Source organism: Triturus cristatus, chromosome 2_1 (genome assembly GCF_964204655.1).
Source record: "Triturus cristatus chromosome 2_1, aTriCri1.1, whole genome shotgun sequence".
In the NCBI taxonomy this organism is placed as follows: Eukaryota; Metazoa; Chordata; class Amphibia; order Caudata; family Salamandridae; genus Triturus; species Triturus cristatus.
Window position 1 is genome coordinate 694,155,878 of NC_140581.1, and position 20,794 is coordinate 694,176,671.

The 20,794-nt window shown below is 42.7% G+C and overlaps 1 protein-coding gene across 8 annotated transcripts in view; it reads right to left on the reverse strand.

The window, feature by feature from the left end:
• Window positions 1-20,794, reverse strand: part of YTHDC2 (YTH N6-methyladenosine RNA binding protein C2) — a 1,174,422-nt gene that overhangs the window by 634,465 nt on the left and 519,163 nt on the right. For all 8 annotated transcript variants that reach the window (XM_085632632.1, XM_085632630.1, XM_085632634.1 and 5 more), the window contains exons 12-14: window positions 18,347-18,473; window positions 9,949-10,014; window positions 205-383 (exon numbers count right to left, since the gene is read on the reverse strand). In XM_085632632.1, the coding sequence (XP_085488758.1) occupies window positions 205-383; window positions 9,949-10,014; window positions 18,347-18,473 (372 nt within the window). The remainder of the gene's footprint in view (window positions 1-204; window positions 384-9,948; window positions 10,015-18,346; window positions 18,474-20,794) is intronic.

Sequence of the window (20,794 nt, forward strand, 5' to 3'; positions counted from 1 at the left end):
GGAAGGGATTAATTTCAAAGTGTGCAGTAGTGCATATAGAAATACATTAAAATGTCTCCACAAAGCTTTCAGTATCCCAATCTGAGTTTCAAAGTCTTAGTAGAACTTGAATTACTCATTTGAATCAACTGCTTCATTCATTTTATAGGGGAAATGTGCTGTATTACGCAGAAAACCTAAACAAACTTATGATATGCTACTTACCAGCATCACAGCTGTGACAGATATTGTAAAGAAGGTGCATAATTAGGTCAAGATCAACTTTCTCATCATCAAAACTGTGATGGTAAGCTTTGAGAAGTTCCCTGTCTTCTGCACTTAAGTTACTTCCATCTGACTGTACAAGGGAACTTTCATCTAGATTTCCAAATTCCAGTGAGGCACTAAATGCAAAATGGAAATAAATAGATAAGCATCTGTTCATAATACATAGAGCGTCGGATTTCCTTTATAAACAATATTCAAGACATCAGACAAAAACTTTCACTTACCATAGTATCTCAGGTACTCTCTGCAGTAAAGTACAAATTAACTTGTGGGAATGCAGCATTGTGACCTGAACCATAAAGCATAACCTTATAAATAAAATGGTTGTTCACTCACAGGGGCTGACTGGTGACAATCATTAGGAATAAAGAAGTTGATTACACAATATATCAACTGAGTTGTTACTATTTATTGAGATCATATGTATAAATATTGCTGAGGCTAAAATAATTTGACAAAATAAATGCAACTTGACTTATGCATTCCAATTGCTTCTGAATAGATCTACGATCGGGACTGCCCAGATATGAAAAACTCTAATGTCTACTGCCTGGAGCAGTTCCCTATTGTGATCCAAGGAAGAAAATCAGCTGAGGATATATACAGTCATATTGTCCTTCCCAGCTAAAGGAGCTGCTAATAGATCAATTACTTATACTTTAGCCTATTTCTTCATCGTAAAAAAAGGATCTTGGATTCTATTCTTCTTTGCTTGTTCACAGAGAACATTGTTGAGGTGTTTTTATTAGGCTTTAAACTTGGTTCCATCCCCCAAACTACAGAAGGAATACCCTCAATGTTGAATAGCTCTTAACTTCAGGTAGTTGATGTAATACATTTTCAAATGAGGTGATCAAAACATATTCACTGGCAGGGTCACCCGTGAAGTGACACATCTGTTACCAATGCTGAATGTTTAAACAAACAAGAGTCTGAAAAGATCTCCCTTTGAAGGGGACTTAAGTTTAATGATGATATTTGTGATGGATACATAGTCTATCTGCAGATTCTTTGTCTTATTATCTCCCAAAATGACAGATTAGTTTGGAAATCATTCTCTCCAGCAATGACTCTCAAACACCGCCTGGAAGTGCAATATGGCTCCAAATGTGACTCCACTTCCTGGCAGGATGTCACAACAATATATTAGGTGCCAACTAGCATGCTGGCATCAGTTTGTGTACTTTGTCTTTGCTACAGCAAGGTGGGGGCAAAAGACAGCACATAACATGTTTTCATAAGTTGGAATCTATTAGTTAGAGCACTAACTCTTCATGGGAGGAGGGTGGAGGTGGTGATCTTTAGGAAGAATATTGAACCCCCAAAATAGTGTCACCAAAAGTAAGGAACTTCTTCTTCTGATGGATACATCTTTCCACACATTCACCACCTTCTGAATGAGTCCCAAAGCAATACCTGATTGGGAGGTGCAAATGGAGTAGTGACAGCTTAGCCAATGAATTATGCAACACAGCTTGGGCAAAGTACTAGTCACTGCATGCCTGAGATGTGAAGCAGAAGTGCTTGCCCAAAAGTATGCTAGGAGAACCATGTACCACTCTGCAGATGTTACAAATCAGGACACTCTCTGGAATTCTGATGCTATCATCAAAGTCAGAATACTGCTACAATCCTACATAGGAGCAATGACTGGAGTGGGAGGAACAAATAGAGCAAGCATTTTAGAAAATGTGCAACTGGGAAGGCTGATCAGGCAAGGACATGAAAGTAGACTGGGCCCCAAATAACACTTAATTGTCCCCAGATAACCCTTAAGTATTGTCACCAAAAAGCCTTGCTGTGCAAGTGGTAATGCAAGCCCCAAGACGTCAGAAAGGCAAGACGTAAATACTTTCTGATTCACACCAGTGGACAAACGTACCTCAGCAAACTGCATGGATGGATTTGGTGGCTGGCTTACTGGCTGCCAAGGTCATGTCTGAAACTTCATCAGGAAGGAAAATATACTGTAACCTGCACAGTTCAATCTCCATATTTGCACTTCCAGTGTCTGTGGAATGATGAAGAACACCTGACCATCGTGCTGCAAGAGTAGGTCTCCTTTGTACAGGAGTGGTATGTACAGCCAAGTTTGAGAGCAACTAGATCGGCATACCAAATCCGCAAAGCCTAGTCTAGAGCAAGTAGCATCAGGTGCAATTGGTCCTTCCTGACCTTCCACTGTATTTTTGGCAGAATCCAAATTGGCAGAAATGGTTGGCCCATAAACATGGTCTGAGACAACTTCAACATGAAGGCATCCTCCTGTAACCAGTCAGTCAGATTACACATCCTGACATGGTTAGTGGTGAAAAGCTCTAAAAGTGGAAATCCTAATCTGGAGAAGATCATCTGTACCACTTGGGAATGCAGTTTCCACTTGTGGTCCTCCAATGAAAGGCAACTCAGACCCATCCACCTTAACACTGGAAGAACCTGCTAGATGAGCTGCTACAAGAAAAATTCTCCATTAGTACACCCAGTGCCACAGAAAAATCACCTCCCAACATAGTGCTGATGAACACCACACCACCCTGTCTGCTGATGTTATGGATGGTGGTGGTCTTGTTCTACAGAATCTGACTGGTGTGTCCTGAGATGAAAGTTAGAAACGTCTCCATATCAAGGAGGGCTGCCCATAGCTCAATCGCATGTATGTGCTGCTCTGATTTGGATGAAATACCCTGCAAAATAATTTTGCCCAGATGGGCAGCCCAAACCAGCAAGAAGGGATCAGTGACCACGGGATCCAAGTCTGAGTCAGAGACCTCATAGTAATCTCGAGAATATCTGTGATACTTTGAAGAGGAGAAAAATCCTTCAAGCAGGTCATGTCCAGTACTACTCCAAGAAAGGTTAGCGGATGTGCTAGAGTAATGTGAGATTTTTTTTATGTTGATGATAAAATCCGAGTCATGGAAGAAAGTCATTATCTGCCAGAGGTGTTCCTTGACCAGCAGCAGAGACTCTGCATTTAGTAGCCAGTCATCCAAGTATGGAAATACATGGGATCTTGACCATCAGACTGAAGCCACTATGACCATAACCACCTTTCGTAAAGATGTGTGGTGTGGTCGTCAGAACAGGAGCACTATGAATTGATAGTGTTAGAGAGCCACTGTAAGCCGCAGGTACTGTCCATGGGTTGAAGAAATAGAAAATGAAAATAGGTGCCATGAAGATCCAGGGACACCAACTTTTCTCCCACATTCAAGGCCAAGACTTGACTCAGAGACAGCATCTACAACTTGTCCTTCTAAAAAAGCAATTTCAGTAGGCAGGGATCCGTGATTAGTCTTCGAAGACCTCTGCCCTTCTGGGGGACCAAGACATGAAGGAAGTAAAATGTTGTGTCCCTCTCTTTCAGAGGCACACCTCTATGCCTCCTGTGCTGAGGGTGCAATAACCTCCTCCTCCAAAATTGGGGTGTTTGACGGAGAGAACATCATTTCCCTACCGGACAAGCTCATTTACCCAGCAGCCTCTTGTAATTGCCTCCCAACTGATGTAAACAAGCATTGGTAATACATCGGTTTCGCCTATGTCATGAATAAAGAGCTGTTTTCATCAATCATTATCCGGGTAAAGGAAGGAGCTTCCTGACAGATAACACAGGAGTGACGAGGAAGTGGTGCAGTAGCCAGAGCTGCTGAATCAAGAGCTGGGGATCCTGCTTCTAGTCTTGGCGGCGCAACATCCTGTGATTCTATGCAAATCACGTAATCTCTCCCGGTGATAAATTGCTTTATATGCTGCAATAGTAAAAGGCAAAACTTTATGAAATATAGTTCCACTAAAGCGATGTTAACAGTATTTTGGTGGAGGGAAACTGATTAGAGAAGCAGACAGGAACAAGCATTGGTAAATGCAGGAAAATATGCTACAGCCAATAGAAATGGAGGAAAGGTAAGTGGCATGCACAGGAACCAATGAGAAGCCAGGAAATAGAAGAGGCGGGATGTAAGTCCCTTTCAAGTTTATATTAAAAACAATAGATTTCTCAAGGTGAAATCTAAAAATGGGAGACCCTCCTCCACTGGAAAATAATGGCCTGAGGGGGAGATTCAGAGGGGTTTAAGGTAGCACAGCTGGCTGAGGATAGAGGAGACTACATATACCCCTGCTGGAGTCAGACCCTAGATCCTCCCCCTCCCCAAAATGACCATATAGCTGTTAAGGAAAATGTTCAGGCAGAGAGGTGATCTATGGCATGCCTGCATTGCCCTGGAGTACCCACAAAACTGACTATAGTGGTAGTGGAATTGATTTTCTGGGGAAGCAAGACATAGCGAATGAGCTGTAGCTTTAATGTTTTGTAAACGCTCCAGAAAGAAGTCAGTTTCTGCCACAGTTACCAAGCTCACAGGAAAGCAGACCTCCTTGAGTGGTGGCTTAAAGGCTAAAGGAGTCATTCTGAACAGATGCAGAATAGCATGCCGTAACTCTTCAATCTGTGAGGCTCTGCCAGCATGGACGTCTCCTGATGCTGCACCTCCATCGGTATTGGCCCCAGTGCCGGGAAATAAGTTAAAGTCTGCTAAGACAGCATCCCCAATTGGATGGAGCCTGCCTCACTGCCAATACGAATGTCACTCAAAGACCCAACTATGATGCCACTCTCTAGGCTAACTAAATTAGAGAAAATTGTCCATGTACTGAGGGAAGAAGTTCAATCACTAGTTGGTATGGGAGGTGGATGGTACTGATGTCGTTCTGGCTTGTTAAATGTTCCCTGAGCTCTAACAATGAATGTGTCGAGTTTGTCATCTGGTATAAGGTGGAGGACGGGTCGGTTTCTGGTGAAATTTCAAGTTGGATGAACCTTCAAATAGTGGTGGGCCATAGTCATGCTGTATGCACTGATCAAGCGGGAGGCCTCCAACTCAGGGTCTGTTGCTGCTTATTATTGCCTGGGATGTCTTCGACAGGATATAGCTTTTTCACACTGCATGCTTGAGAATCCATGGCGGTCACTGCACAAGTGATGTCTAGTAAGACTAAGAATGTCATCTCCTGTGCTATATGACGTGGTGTGAACTTTCACACTGTGTCCTAAAGGGGACAACCAGATTCATAAACGAGTGACAAGTTTTCAATTAACCCTCACCTGCCGATGAGGGTGGGATGGTCTATGTGGCTGGTACATTCTCAGGTCTCAATACAGATTTGTAACACATTCTTAAATAGTGCAGTTGGTAGCACTGGAATAGCAACCCAAACTGCAACTCGAGCAGCAATGCAATTTACAAAAAGCGATACTATGATCTGGTAGATTTGTGGCACCACTGTAACCATGAACAATCCACTTACAGTTTAGGAGATAAGTAAGGTTATCACTGACCTACAGAGTAACAAGGTTTCAGGCCCTTGCGTTACTTCAATTCACCTCACCTCCTAAGAATGTACTGTGAGGTGTTTTGGATGGGGCAATTATTGGCTTCCATCACGTAAGCATTTATGTTACTGCTGCCAACTAAATGTCCCTCATACAGACCAATGCCACTGATTAACACTTGTAATACTAGCGAACTGCTAGCTTATAGGCGCCATACAAATGTTTTTTGGTATGTCTGAACCAAGCAGGTTTTACGCCAAGCAGATCCACATAAAGTAATTTGAGAAGGCTCTACTCCATCACCCACAACGTGGCACCCCATCTTCCAGCAGTGACAGTAACTATTTTATGTGGAAAGGACCTTTGATCCAATTTAGTGTTCTTTCTTTTTTGATGTACTGCGCAGGATAGCGGTGGGAAGCTACTTCCTTACGCTAGTTAAGCAATTTCAAACTACCTCTGTAGCAGAGGTTTACATAGGTGGGAAGCTCTCTAGTTCTAACTACTTAAGCAGTGGTATGAGACAAGAAGGTTGGCTGTCACCTCTGCTTTGTGTCTTGACAGCAGAACATCCAGCCTGCTATGTCTGAGACGTTAACTCTAAAATGTGCTATTATCTAAGCGCATTATTAGCTTACATGCTGATAACATTTTACTCTATGTTAAACATCCCCAGACCAATTTAGCTCCTATTACATCCAATATCACCACATTTGGCATGTATTCAGGTCTGCATAATAACTAAAACAAGTTAGAGCTGCTGTCAGTTAACCCTGTAACCCAACAGGCAAAGGCTGGGTTCCCATTCCAATGGGCTCCCCTCAGCTATAAGATATTTGGGGGTGATAGTTGATGTAGATTTTAAGCCCTTGCATGAGGAAATCTACATTATGGTATCGTCTGAATTACAGTGCAAAGAGAGGGCTTGGATTCGGCTATCTCGGTCTATAGTAGGCTGAATAACTCCAATTCAGTTTTACTAAGTTATTATACATCTTTCAGAATGCCCCCGTTATTGCCCTTTCATCTTTATTTGTCTGCCCTCTGCTATGATAAGATTGATCTGGGCATGCTGCTTTCCTAGAGTCAGCTAAGAATGTTCGATTGCGCCATATGATGCTAGTGGTGTGGAAGTTAACGACCTAGAGGAATATTATCTCATCGCACAGGCTCAATATGCATATTATTGGCGTCATACACTTATGGCCTCCCTATGCAGGGGCTGAAAAATTAGTTAGTCTCTTGCGGGAGAAACCTTCTTACTAAGTACCCACAAGGCCCCACACCATGAGATTCACTCTATATACACATCCTTAGTAGCACATAAAAAGCTTATGGGTTGCTTTGGTGAAGCCCCTTTGACTTTCTCTTCTCTTCCCGCTTTTTAAGTTACAGGGACTTGAGGTAACATTTGAGGGTGGATTCAGTGGAGTCTTTGCAGTGGTGGGGATCAAAATTCTTGGTGGCAAGTATGTTAATGGAAGGGTAAACTGACAACAAGGGAATCATTCAAAAGTACATGAATTACAACTTTAAAGTCTGTTTTAGATGTCCTTTCGTGGCATCATACATTAATTTGTATTAAATGCATGGAACAATTAGACAGAAAAAAATATCACACAGACAGGTGTATATACTGATTGAATGTAACAAATCTAATTAAAATACAAAAAATGCTGGGGTTCAATAAAAAATGAAGTCACACCCTACATTTACAATGTATTATCCAATAAAGGCTACACCGTTCCACATTTACATTTGTCAATGTATCAAAAAGCTACTCTCAAATGAGAACAAGTGAATGTCCGTCTTAGCATTAAGACATAACTTGTGTAGGTTGAAATATTTTCCGACAGAGAGATCAGCTACTCGCCGACGTTTCAGTCTCCAACGGTGTCAAGCCAGGATACCATCTTCAGGATCATAGTAAATAATGGAGATACACGAGAGACCTAACTCTTCGTAAAAAAAAACTTTGTGTCATGGACCAGTTAATCATGTGGTTCAAAGTAATGCTGAACGTACGAAACGAAACATAAGGCTATTCAAAAGTACACATGACCAGCATGAACATTACTTAATTAAGGAGACCGAGACAGAAGCTGGCTGGGATTCAATGGGATGACTTCCTGGCCCAGTTCCTAAATACTCTGACTCAAGGACAAGGTGAATTTTAATGAACTGTAAGAAGCCTATTATACATTGATCGTCCAAGTAGCAAGATGCAAAAATATTTTGATGGACTTCTCCATGTTTGTACTGCTGAACAGCCCATATCTAACTAAGGACTCTATGAACCCATTCAAGAAGTATGGCAAGTTGATCAGTCCCCAGAATATGTTCTATAATGTGTAAGAGCACATTTAAACTGTATTGCTTTAGATTTTCTGATGTAAAGTTCGTACCTGAATGTAAATGTCATTCGTTTTCTGAAACTTTATAAATCAAGCTTTTAAAATAGTAACAAGTTGAAAGGAAAGGCTAGCATGTCTGCTGCCTCCGTTAAAAATCCTGCTTAATGCATCTGTTTCACAGCACAGCCACTGGATCTTCTGGAGGAAGAAACTTAGATTCACCATATATTAAGTCCATGCCCATATCCTTGAGGATGACTAGAAAGGTTTATGCTGTGTATCCGTTGGCAGGAGGTAGTCAACCCGGCAATTATCCATGTCTCTACCTTGGAGGATGTGCACTGGAAATCTAAAGGCACGCGGGTTAGATCCTAATAGGTAACGGAGCCAAATAAAAGTTTGAGCCCCCAAATGAAGGATTTGAGGAACTGCTTCTTTCTTTGACATAACCTTGTGTTTTCACTCTGGCCAGTCTCGACATCTACTCTGAAGCAGAAACTGACTTAGCCTCTGACATGAGCACTGCTAACAGCACATACTTTATAAAGGTTCTCAAGTCACGGGTACTCCAGGAATAGTTCATAGATGGCTCTGGTGACATCAAAGGCACTGATGCAAAAGTTGGCGGGGAGGAGATCACAGTCAACGGTGTCAGACGGCACTGAATGAACCTGAGCAACGCCAGCAGCTTTAAGATGCAGATGCAAAGACAGTCAGCATAGCATTCTGGGAGGCTTTGGTCTGGTCAACACACGTACCGATAGGAGGAAAACCGAGCCAAGTGTGGGAACTAATTCAGATGACGAAGACATCCTTTTTAAGATCTATAGCGCTTATTTAAATGTATTGTGGCCTACATCAGGAAAGCAATTTCAAAATCTAGATTTAGACTCTAAAGGGGATCTTGATTAACTCTTCATGAAGCCCTTGAGATAACCTTTCATCTCCTCGACGGCCTCAGGGTGCACAGAACATATCTAAAGACAATGACCACAGTAAGTCTAGAATTGGGGTTACAAACATTATATGCCAAGCAATTTTTGTCGCCTCAAACTTTGTAAAAACTATGAACTACGAGTCTGAACTTCAGCAGCTTTGAATCCAGCTTCTGTGGAGCCACATCACTTTCTTTGAAGCAACGCAGCTCCTTCACTCATGGCAAGCAGAGCCGCCTGTTACAAACGACAATGCACTGTTATACAGATCTAGTCTGGTGCTGTTAGGAGGGTTCTTGTAACGAATCTGCGAGAGCATGCTTTAACTAGAAACTCCCCAGTCTGAATTTTTGTTAGAAAAAATAGGCAGAGCCAGTGTTCATTTGGTTAGTCAAATAGACTTAGCACATAAATAGGAAAAAATATTTCAGCAAATGGAAAATATTCGGGTACATTACAAAATTATTATTTTACATAATAGAAAAAAGACATTAAATGTACGTAATGGTGACAGCTGATTAAGGAATGTGGGTTAAATAGCATGGGAGAACTAGACAAATAACACACAAAGAATTTTATCTGACACTATGTGTCAGCATTCACCTTAACAGCTACATTCTGTGGGTCAAAATTACACATGTAGGAGGTCAGTCATTGCGGAACATGCATAAAAGATATACGGAAATAAAATGCTCAGCAGTGAAAAGAAAGCTTGCCCTTAATGTGATTTAAGGGTCTCCCGAGAGAGGATGCAGTACGATACCAATGTAGGAAGTCCTTCAAGCCCTAAAGGTCATATATATACTGATCAAACACAAAGTGATGAAAATTTTAATAGCTGCATTTTCATTTTTTTTTCTAAAGGTCAGGAGATTTTCATCCGAGTGGACAGGAATACATGAACGCGATGAACGCGTAAGGTGGTTAACCCATATAACCAGATCATATTTCTTTATTTGAAATTTTTTATTTTTGTGTGTGAAATAGACATATAAGATTTATCCTCAATCATCCTTTAACCTCTAAGCTGCCAAACAGACTGCCACTAGATTCTTACCTATATGACTCCAGAAGGTCAACAACTTCACTTTGTCCAAAGTGTTTTGCCCAGTCCAATGCCATCCTTCAAAAATGAAAGCATACAATTATTTTCCACAATAGCTCATATTAAAAAAGAATCCAAAAAAACAAAGAAGGCTCGCCTCATCTTAGCTTCCTTCACATTTAAGCATGTATTATGGTACTTTTATTTGACATGAAATGTCAATGTTTACAGGACTAACCCTATGCATCAACAGGGTCTGAAGATGCATGAATTATATGTGGATATGGTGAAATACTGAACAACATGATAAAGTGTTCTTTATTGGACAGAATTACAAGGTACAGGAAGGCTAACAATCTTTAAGTATCAGGAGCATCTGGCCCATTCTAAATGCACTGTAATGCTAAAGGCTTAAAGGCAAGCATTGGCAAAAGCCAATACATCTAGGTTTAATGTGCTAGCACAGCAGCACTTTTAAGCCAGACAAAGAAACGAAAGCTAGAACTGCACTGAAGGGTCCCTTCAATACGATACAAAGTCCTGGTTTTGTTTCAATGTCAAATAAAGGTCAGATGGCATTGAAGCATTCCTTTTAGTATTTCATCAGTTTCTATGAAATAGAAAGAATTGAAGAACTATAGTGAAAGCTCCTTTACCACCAAACCTTCTTTTGGCATAGAAAACAGAACTTTATTGAAGGCAAGGGAGCCTTCAGTATATGTTCTGTTTCCATGAAATGGAAAAAGACCCAGTCCTGGCGCCACATCAAAGAAACCATCGGGAGGGAAGGGCGGAAGGGATAACAACAGCATGTGGAGGGCAGGGAAACACAGATTGCGCAGGGGAAGGAGGGACAGGAACACGATACAATAGGGTGATGGGCGGGGGAACAAGAAGACCATGGGGGAAGGAGCGAGGGCAAGAGGGAGTTATGGTGGCAGGTGTGCGAATGAGGAGCACACAGGGGGTGAGGAGCACGAAGAGGGACAGTGCAAGACACACAGGATGGAACCAGTAGGGGTGGACAAGGATGGCTATAGTTGCAAAGTAGTCCCTCACACACTTCACTGGAGGAAAAAAGGTGCAGCCCATCAGCCAACAACATTTGCTGACAAAATCTCAAGACAATGGCTGAAAGAGGGTGGTAGAAAAAAAAATGTTGAAGCGGGAAGACCCAAAGGCACTCTAAGAACATTGTAAGCAAAAGGTGTGTTTGACAATTGCACTTTCAACTCAGACCTAAAAATAAGCGACTCACAGAAAATAGAGCGACTAGCCTTTCCTGGGTGCCTAACTTTATTTTAGGTAGGTAGGTACATGCCGGATGTACAGGATCATCATTTCTTGAAGACTGAAGAATCAAAAAACATGTACGGTCTTCTGGATTATAAGCTGTAGATGCTATTGGCCTGTTGCACCACCCAAAGGTAAATTTCTTATTTGTAATTCACTGATCTGAAGTTAGCTAATCACTTGCAAGATACAACCACACCTGTGGTACTTTGTTATCCCTTTCCCATTTTTCCTGCTACAAAGTAAATGTTATTCCTATGAAAACCATCTGGCTTGAGGTTATGTCATACGGTTCATCACCAGGTAAATTAAACCATGTCACCCATGGTAACAATTACTATGATCTCTTTATGTAACAATTCACGCCACTGAAGGAGTAATTGTGCTATCATGACTAGATGGAATGGTAGCTGAATTCTTAGTTTCCTCAGCTAGGTGATCACCACAATTACTCCGTTCTCCAAAAATTAATTAAGCAACACCCTCCTCAAAAGCAGATGTTAGGGTCACAAGGTTCTTTATCTATTCACCAATTGTTATGTGTTTTTCCAAATTTGGATAAAAAAGCATTACGTAGATGCAGCAATTCACTATTCATATGAATAGCAGGCACCTGTACTGAGCAACTTATTCAGCTTCGGGAGAGCGAGAGAAAGAGAGAGAGAGAGAGCGAGAGAGTTGTTTTAAATTCTATTAATTGTGATAGTGTCAACCATCAAATGACAATTTCCTAGGAAAGTCATTGTTGTATCATTGATGGAAGGAGCAACATCAAACAATCTGCCTAGAAAGTAGTGCCTTCCGATCTCTCAAAATCATTCACCTTCTCATGAATGCCAGTTTTTAAAGTAGGTTAACTGATCCTAGGTGAATTTAAAATAATTAGCTTTACGTATCTGGCATAAGGATATTCCCAAGTCATTGAACTAGCTCCCTTCTTCAGGTCTTATTTGCTATTAATGTAAAACAGGCCATTCACAAATACAGATTTATTACTCCAAATCACCACTGTTCGAACTGCTACCACAGAGGAACACAGTGATGGGCAATCATAAAAATCAGAGTGAAACGGCAACTGCTCAAAGCCTCTTAAGGACCCATGCTCTGTATACGAGTATCCTAACTACATGAGCATTCTATACAGGGACAAATCCAGCTAACAATTTTAAATAAGGCGAAGCTGGCAACTCCATTTACAAAAATTTCAAAAATAAACACAGTGTCATGCTCAGCAGCTGGTGATTCTGCAATGTTCTGAGAAATTCTTAAAGAACTTGAATATTGCGATAGTATTAAAAACATAGGAAGACGTGTTCTCCAAAGGTTTTTCAGAGTTCATGGGCATATGTGTGGGGAGTCACTGCAAGTGCGGGTGGTGCAAGCATTTTGAAGAAGAAATAGATACTTATCTAGAATCCTATTTCTCCTCCACAGAAATTTCCAGTTAAATCATAAGCATTGCACAGTCCCTTCCATAAATGGAATCTCAAAACACTTTTCATAACGTGAATGTTTTTCACTTTTCATTAGAAAAGTTAATTTACTAATTTCGAATATGTATTTTAGCAGCCTATTCAAGTGCTAGATAGGAAAAACTCCTCCTATTTGGTTTAAAAAACAAACCAATTTAAAGTTCACAAAGTCACTTTTTAAAGTAGGTGGCAAGAAAAACCTCTCTAACAAACTTTTTTAATGGAAAGTGCAGGGAAGAAACTGGCAATGTAGCTAGATAGGCTGTAGTCATGTATGACTGGAAAACTGACCAGACCTTTAAGGAATCGCATTCTTCTGGTACCTATTCCTCTGGTATCCTACCATGCCGTGTTAGTGGCACTTGAACCAGTTCTTTTTGATGGACACAGAGTATACTGATTAAAGAGTAATCAGATTTTTTGCTATTTTCATCCAGCTGTAGTGAGGGTTGCTTATGATAAAAATGGAGACTTCCCTGAAATAGAACAATGATAACAGATTAAAAAAAACGACTCGTTCTGGTGATGCCTATCGATAACCATTTCAACAAACAAATGATGGACGGAATGCTGACAATGCAGACATTCTCCCCCAGTCAAGAGATCTGGGTTAAATCCATCGTTCTTTTGCCCACTACGCCACCCCAGTTCAGACATGGCCATATGTAAATCAGTCTTGACCCTGTGCCTCATGGGAACAGTCCAGCCCGAACTGCCAAGCCATGTCTTCCCTGGACCGGAATCAAGCATCCTAGGACCGGTTTCTGGCTATCAGCCGTCATCAGCCAGGATAGCTTGACTCCAGTGGCGTAGTGAGCACGGGTCCCACGTCTGGGAATACCCATCCCACTTAGGGCGAAAAGCGTTTCAACAAACAAATGATGGACGGAATGCTGACAATGCAGACATTCTCCCCCAGTCAAGAAATCTGGGGGAGTCTGGGCAGCTGTTAGAGTCATGGTAAGCTTCAAGCTTGCAGTAGTATTGGGCGCACTGTCCTCCAGAGACTGTCAGGCAAAGCTCCAGCTTGCCAGAGCATTGGCATCACTGGTCTTCCACACACTGTTGTAATGATCTGATGTGGAGGTAAGCAAGAGTAGACTAGGACAAATAGATCAAAACCAGTCCGGGGTTACTTGTTTTCTGTTTCAGGGGAGACCTGGCCTGGAAGTTCACATTGAAGTGCTCCTATTGGAGCAGAGCCAAGGCTGATTTCATAGGACTGGCTTCTATCTGAAACAGCATGGTGGGCAAAGAAATTATGGACTGGAATACGAGAAATTACCAGTGGCTGAGATAAATGCAAACATTCCACCCATTACTTATTTTTCTCTTCACTGCAGCTTTTCCTAATTGACATGCATACCTAAGGAGTGCAAGGTGGACACTGATATTTGAAAGTGCTGAAGGGCCCATTGTAAGGTTAAGACTTTGATAAGGCCACTGTTGAGATAAGGTTAGATGAACATTTTCCTTTTGTACTGGTAATGGTCGTTCCCTACTGGAACCTAAATCCTTTGATGTTTCTTCAAAGTTAAAATATGTAGGTAGGCAACTTTAGGATTTATGGAGCACAACCAAACTCATTGATGAAAGAGATGTAATCCTGAATTTTTCCTTTTGTATCCATCTTGAGGACGGGTCTGAGTCAATGATTGGGGCCTTTCTTTCCATACAGATAGTAGTAGGAATACATTCCCTTCCATTTTTAGGAAGTTGATACTCATTCCACGGCCTGCTTCTGAAGAGGAATGTTGATCTCCTATTCAAGCCTATGTTAATGGTACTGTCCTGACTTTTTTGGGCAAACATCTGGTGTAGGGAATTTTTGACCTGACAGAATAGCCATTTTGCAAAATATTCAACACCTAACTCTCCCTTCAGATCTACCTCCAAAGTTGCAAGAGAATTGAGGTCTGTCCCTTTACCACAGTGGGTAATGGAGGAGCAGGAAGAGGGAGTCAATCAGGCCTGACAGGATTGGCTCTGGTCTTTGCGCCGCAGTCCCACCCTTCTCCCCAGGAACAGACAGCCAATTAGTTACCTTCAACTGAGCATAAATGATTTTGCCTAGCAAGCTTCAGAAACAATCCCGCGCACAGTAGGCAGACTGCGGTAAGCTAGGGCTGGAGCCAGTGATCGAAAGAGAACGATGATTCCCCAGCAGAAACATCTCCTGTAATTGAGCCAAACAAGATGGATGTAATTTCGAAGGCCTTACAGACATCTAGGGCTTCCCTTGATGCAAAAGTAGACCCTATTGTGATTGATGTCAGTCTACTACGCGACAACCACAAGCGATTGGCTGAAAGGATCTCTCAGTTGGGAAAGATCCTACAGGAGCTACAGCCCCAGATTTCAGACCTACAGCAGCAGATACAGGACCTGAAAGGACTCTTCCTTGAGATTATAGCAGAAGATGTAGTAATATCAGGAGAGACGGCATGCCTGAAGTATCTGAGGGACAAAACATGGTGGGGTTCCTGATGATTTGGACCGAAAGCTTTGTGGCGTCCCACAGTCTTGTTCCTTAAGTTTCAATCAAGAAGGCCCACTGGGTCCTGGCCCGCTGCTCCCACTCCTGGTGCCCTTCCGAGGCCAATAGACACCAAACGTCTGTATTTTAAAGACAGGGATGAAATTCTTCGGGCTGCGTGGCAGACGGGGCACCTGGATAGGGACAACCATCAGCTTCCTGTCTTTCCTAACTTCACGATAGCTGTTCACCATAAATGGGCTTCTTTTCTGGATGTCAAAAGGAAACTTAAGGAGATGGGCTTGAAATATTCTTTAATGTTCCTAGACATACTACTTAAAATTGTGTCAGGGCAGAAAACGTATTTCTTCACTAAGCAGGAGGTAGCTAGGGACTGGGTTGAGGGCCAGGTATCCTCATCACAGGCAGACGCACCCCGCAAATGGATGATTCAAATTACCAGGTGACGACGCAGATTTCCCAAGGGGAAACCCGGTGCACTGCTGACCCCTACCAGGAGCATGCCTGAGATAGTAAATGCTCAGCATTGGTATCCTTAGCGTCCTTCTGAGACCCTACTAAAACACTGACTATCACTTCCTCCAAGGAGTCCGAAGATTAAAACAACTTACCCCCTCTGTGGGTGATTCCACAGACAGCAGTGATCTCCTGTGAAGAGTGAGGAGAGCCTCTATGGGCCTTTAGCAGCCCCAGCTGGACCTGCGCAATTCCATCTTTACCTTTGCCACTGCACTGCCAATAGAGTTCCCCTGTTTTTAGAACCCTGGCGGCCTGCTGGTACCCCAATGCTGTTGGTGTGTTAGTACCTGGTACAATACATATATACTCAATATTGTGGTCAACCTCCTGAGCAGAAGCTGCAGATCTTCACTGCTCCTAACGACGGAGAGCTACGGGGAGCCTCCAATTTGAGACAAGTCACTGAACACAGCCCACATAATGATAACTGGTTTCTCTGTTTTCTTAGGACACTTGGTCATTTACCTTTGTCCCTAGCATTATTATTGTTGATAACCATGTTTGGCTTCCTTTGGCTGAAGGCAGAGGGCTTCATCCAGAGACTTTTGTGCAAACAGTGGGGAGGGTGCATGAATGAGATAGCAAATGCAAATGTTCATACCACCACTGGCCCTATAGCATGTCTAAATTGTTTATCTCTGATGACATGGAACATTAGGGGGCTGCATATTCCAAACAAATTAGACAGAATTACGTCCTTCCCCAAACGCAAGAGGAAAGCCCTGCTCCAGGAATCCCATATAACTCTTAAGACTCCAGAAACAATGGTACAGTCACATTTCTGCCACCAACTTCTCTACTTATGCCAAAGGGGGCTTAAGCTGGCTCAGAACAGGAGTCCTGTTTGAAGCAGGTACAGTCATAACAGTCCTGAGGGTAGATTTGCCCTGCACGTCCAAATAAAGCGCTACATCTGTGTAGTGAGTGAGGATCAGTTTGTAGATGTACTCGTCACCTTTGTATGGAACATGTTGTAAACCTTGTACTGTATCCAAATTGAAGAAGAACAAGACTTCTAGCCTCTGGTAATATTAGTGGCGTGGGAGAAGCTGAGAGTCCGGTTTAATCATGTTTGGCTGCACCTAAGTGATTTAGCAGTGCAACACAGGCCTGGTATCAACAAATGTGTGGAGTGGCACCGGGATTGCTACAGATGCCGGCAGAGTTGCTATCGGGGTCAGTATGGGAGGGACTAGTGAGGGCCCTTTTGACCAAAGTGGATGTCAGGACGGCGTCGGCTCAGGGCTGGAGGTGGTGCTGGGGAAAGGCCTGCTGGCGTAAGTGCAAATAAAGGCCTCTGTAGCTCCAAGGGAGCAAGTAGCATCTTGAAAATTCTAGCATGGCCTTCTTCAAGGCCTCTATCTGTTACAGGGTTGTTGATGGCCCAGGGAATTGGTACACCAGGACCAACTGTAGAACAGGCTTGGAGTTAGTACATGCTGGAGGCAAAGGGCCCATATAGTGCTTGCTGAATTGCTTTTGCCGGACTTTGAGTGTTGAGAAGAGGACGAATCCCACTTGGCCTTCTTGCACATGTGATGTGCTTGGGATTTTAACTTACCTGAGGACCGCAAGAGGGACCGACAATGAGTGCGGGACCAGCCAAATCACCAGTGGTGGGAGCACTCCTGTGACTTAGAGAGAAACCACAGTTTCAAACGTGACCTCTTCTAAATGTTCACTGACCTATGACTTCGCTGTCCACTCCCTCATCGCCCTTGATCGAATAAGAGCAATATTTTCACAAAACTTCAAGTCTTCACAGTATTTCAGGCACCATAGACACGTGTTGATGGGGTCATAGCGAACAGCTATTTCCTGCAGTCGCAGCATGGCTTAAATCCTCTCATTTTTGTGGAGAGCAATTTTCCCTGCCGCACTGTCTGAGAAATTTAGATGCCGGAATACCAACAAGTTAGCAGAAGAGCTCCAATTTTGGGTTGAAGGTCTTGGAAAGGAAGGAACTGATGTCAGTGGGCAAAGCTGCACCTATATGCGGCTCTACTCTGTCACTTCATGAGCAGGGCATGGTTGCTGGGGAGCCGTGTGATGCTATCAGGTCACACCTGGGAGCTATTACTTGAAAATCTCCAGGTCCTGTCTGGTGCCAGGGAATATACTTAAGGTGAGGAATCTGAAGTAAGTTTGCATTAGAAATAAAACATAATAGTTGTGTGGTCTGTGTGCACTAGTGCCATGTTCAAGTGAAGCATTGAAACATCTCTGAGAAGTGAGAATAGTACTAAACAAATATAATTAACATAAGTTAATTCAAGTAAGATATTGAAGGGTCAGGAAACACAATACACTCATTTACTCATGAAAATAAACATGATATTCATTGGGAACTACTTTATGCAAATCTATTCTACAAGCCAGTGCTACACTTTTCTGTATTAGTATTACAACCCATTGTTCAAGAAACAATTTTGATTGCTACAAGAATTAAAATGTCTCTCTGCTTCCTCCGACATTGGGTTTACATTTTGGCATACTGATTTTGTTCACAAAAGCATAAATTCACTTAGTCACTCAACTTTCTAATTTCAAGAAAGTCCTAGTAGAAAACACAATTTGCAAGATACAACTGGTTTTACATCGGATAAAAAGAAGCACATAAAAGAATCACCAGTTATTTGACGATTTGCTGTGAATGTTAGCTCCCATACTGATCAATTGTTCCACTTGACCTAAGAAACCTCGGCCTGCAGCAACCATAAGTGGGGTGGCACTGGTTTCACTGTGTCTGTAGTCAACTAAAAAGCAAATGAGAATGCATTTTTGATTTGGTCACATCAGAATTTCGTTATTACAAATCAAAGCACAAGTGTGTGCCAATCATGAGGCTACAGATACAATGATATCAAAACTGATGAAAAAAACAAATAGGGTGTGAGAGGCATAACTACATTCCAGACTGTCAGTTTCTATTATTGATATTACATTCTGGCTAGATGCACAACTGTAAAAAATTGGGTTGTTGGTTGACTGGGGTGTGAGCACTAGTCAAGCGGCAACCACACTCCTTGTCAGGGTAAGGCACAAGCAAACCCTAAATTAACCTGTGCTCAATTCATTGGTAGCTTGGCACACAGCAGTCAGGCTTAACTTAGAGGAAATGTGTAAAGTATTAGCGCAACACTTCAAACAGTAAACCAGTAAAAACCCAACACAAAAAGATCCTACGCCAGATTAAAAAGAAGAGAGCTTAATTTAATAAATAAAACAAGACCAAAACAACAAAAATCCAATTAGTAGAACCAGAGATATACAATTTTGAAGTTTCTAGAGATAATAGCGTCAAAAGCACAAAGCGCCAACTTTTGATACCTGGTCCCAACGGACCACAAAGGCTCAAGTTTAGCCCAACCACGATGGAGCGCCGAATGGCTACAGGGGTGCAATTAGACCCACTTAACAAAGTACCTTAAATCCTGGTTGCTGAGCTTTTCGAGGATCCATGCCGAGGATGTGCCGTGCATTGCAAGTGAGCATTGGTTCCGAGATGCGGTGACACAGCGGTGCGAGATCCTATTGCGTGGATGGCAAGGATCCAGTTAACAGGGCTTGCAATGCGAAGTCCGGAATCTGGGATGAGGTGCACAGTCCAGGCGAATCATCGGATTTTAAGAGCTATGATGCGGAGTCCGTTGTCAAGTTTGCTGTCCACAAGAGATACGTGAGCCTATGCTGAGGAAGCGTCATGCAGCAGTGGTTCCGAAAGTGATGCTGGTTGCGGTGGCGATGCAAGTCCTTGCGACTGGCCCAATCCCTGCAGCATCGGACCTGCGTCAGTTCTGCTCAGGGTTGCGGTGCGCAGAAGAGGTGATGCGTCAGTTCCGCAAGATCCACAGAGCCTGGTAGAGCACCTCCAGCCCACTTCCAAGGGGACAAGACTGAGGTGGCACCTCTTGGTAGGGTAAACTCACAGATTGCAGAGTCCAGGGGAAGATACAAGGTTGCTGGAAGCCTGATATGTCCCTGAGGCTTCAGATCAGGGGGAGAGCCAACTAGCCTTGGAGTCACTCTGGGTTCAAGAGATCCAGCTCCAGTCCTTCTCACCCAGGCAAGAGGGCAGCAGGTCAGCACAGCAAAGCAGGAGTCCAGCAGAATGCAGTCCAGCTGAAATGGCAATCCTCCAGCAGCACAGCAGTCCCTCTTCCTGGTAGAGTATCGACAGGTCCAGAAGTGCACTGAAGAGTTGGTGTCTCAGGTCTGTCTTTTTTAGGAAGTTGTGGTTTTTAAGTGGAGGGAAGCTTCTAGAGGCATGCCTTTGAAGGGCACAAATGCACTGCCTTCCCTGCCCTGGCTCCAGGCTAATTAGAAGGGGTTTGCAGCCCTTTGTGTGGAGACAGGACACAGTCCATTCAAGTGCAAGTGGGGCTGTGCCCAGCCCAGCTCCTACCTCCTGTCCTGACAGTGACGACCAATACAGGCAGACCTAAGCTCCCACTGTATTGGTCCGCTTTACCCAGCCATGTAACCCAGGCAGGCTGCAGGCACCAAACGGCTAAAGCAATAACATGTCAACTTTCTAAAAGTGGCATTTTCAGAATTGTAATTCAAAATCCAGCTTCACCATAAGTTAGGATTTTAAATTAGGGCTTCAAAGCCACCAAACATGAACAGGTTCTCTCTTCCCATTTGGAAATTACACTTATAAAATGTAATAAGGCAACTCCAGGGTTATCCTATGGCAGAGATAGGCCCTGAAGTAGTGAAAAACAATTTTAAGAGTTTTTCACTACCAGGACATCTAAAACGTACAAATGCATGCCCTACCTTTTAAATACCATACACCTTGCCCTCTGGACTGTTCAAGGCCTATCATATGAGTGACTTATATGTATGAAAAGGGAAGGTTTGGACATAGAATAAGGTTTATTTTGCCAGGTTGAAATGGCAGTTTAAAACTGCACTCACAGGCTCTGCAATGGCAGGTCTGAGATATGTTTCAAGGTCTACTTAAGTGGGTGGCACAATCAGTGCTGCAGGCCGACTAGTAGCATATAATTTACAGACTGTGGGGACATATAGTACCACTTTACTAGGGACTTATAAGTAAATTAAATATGCC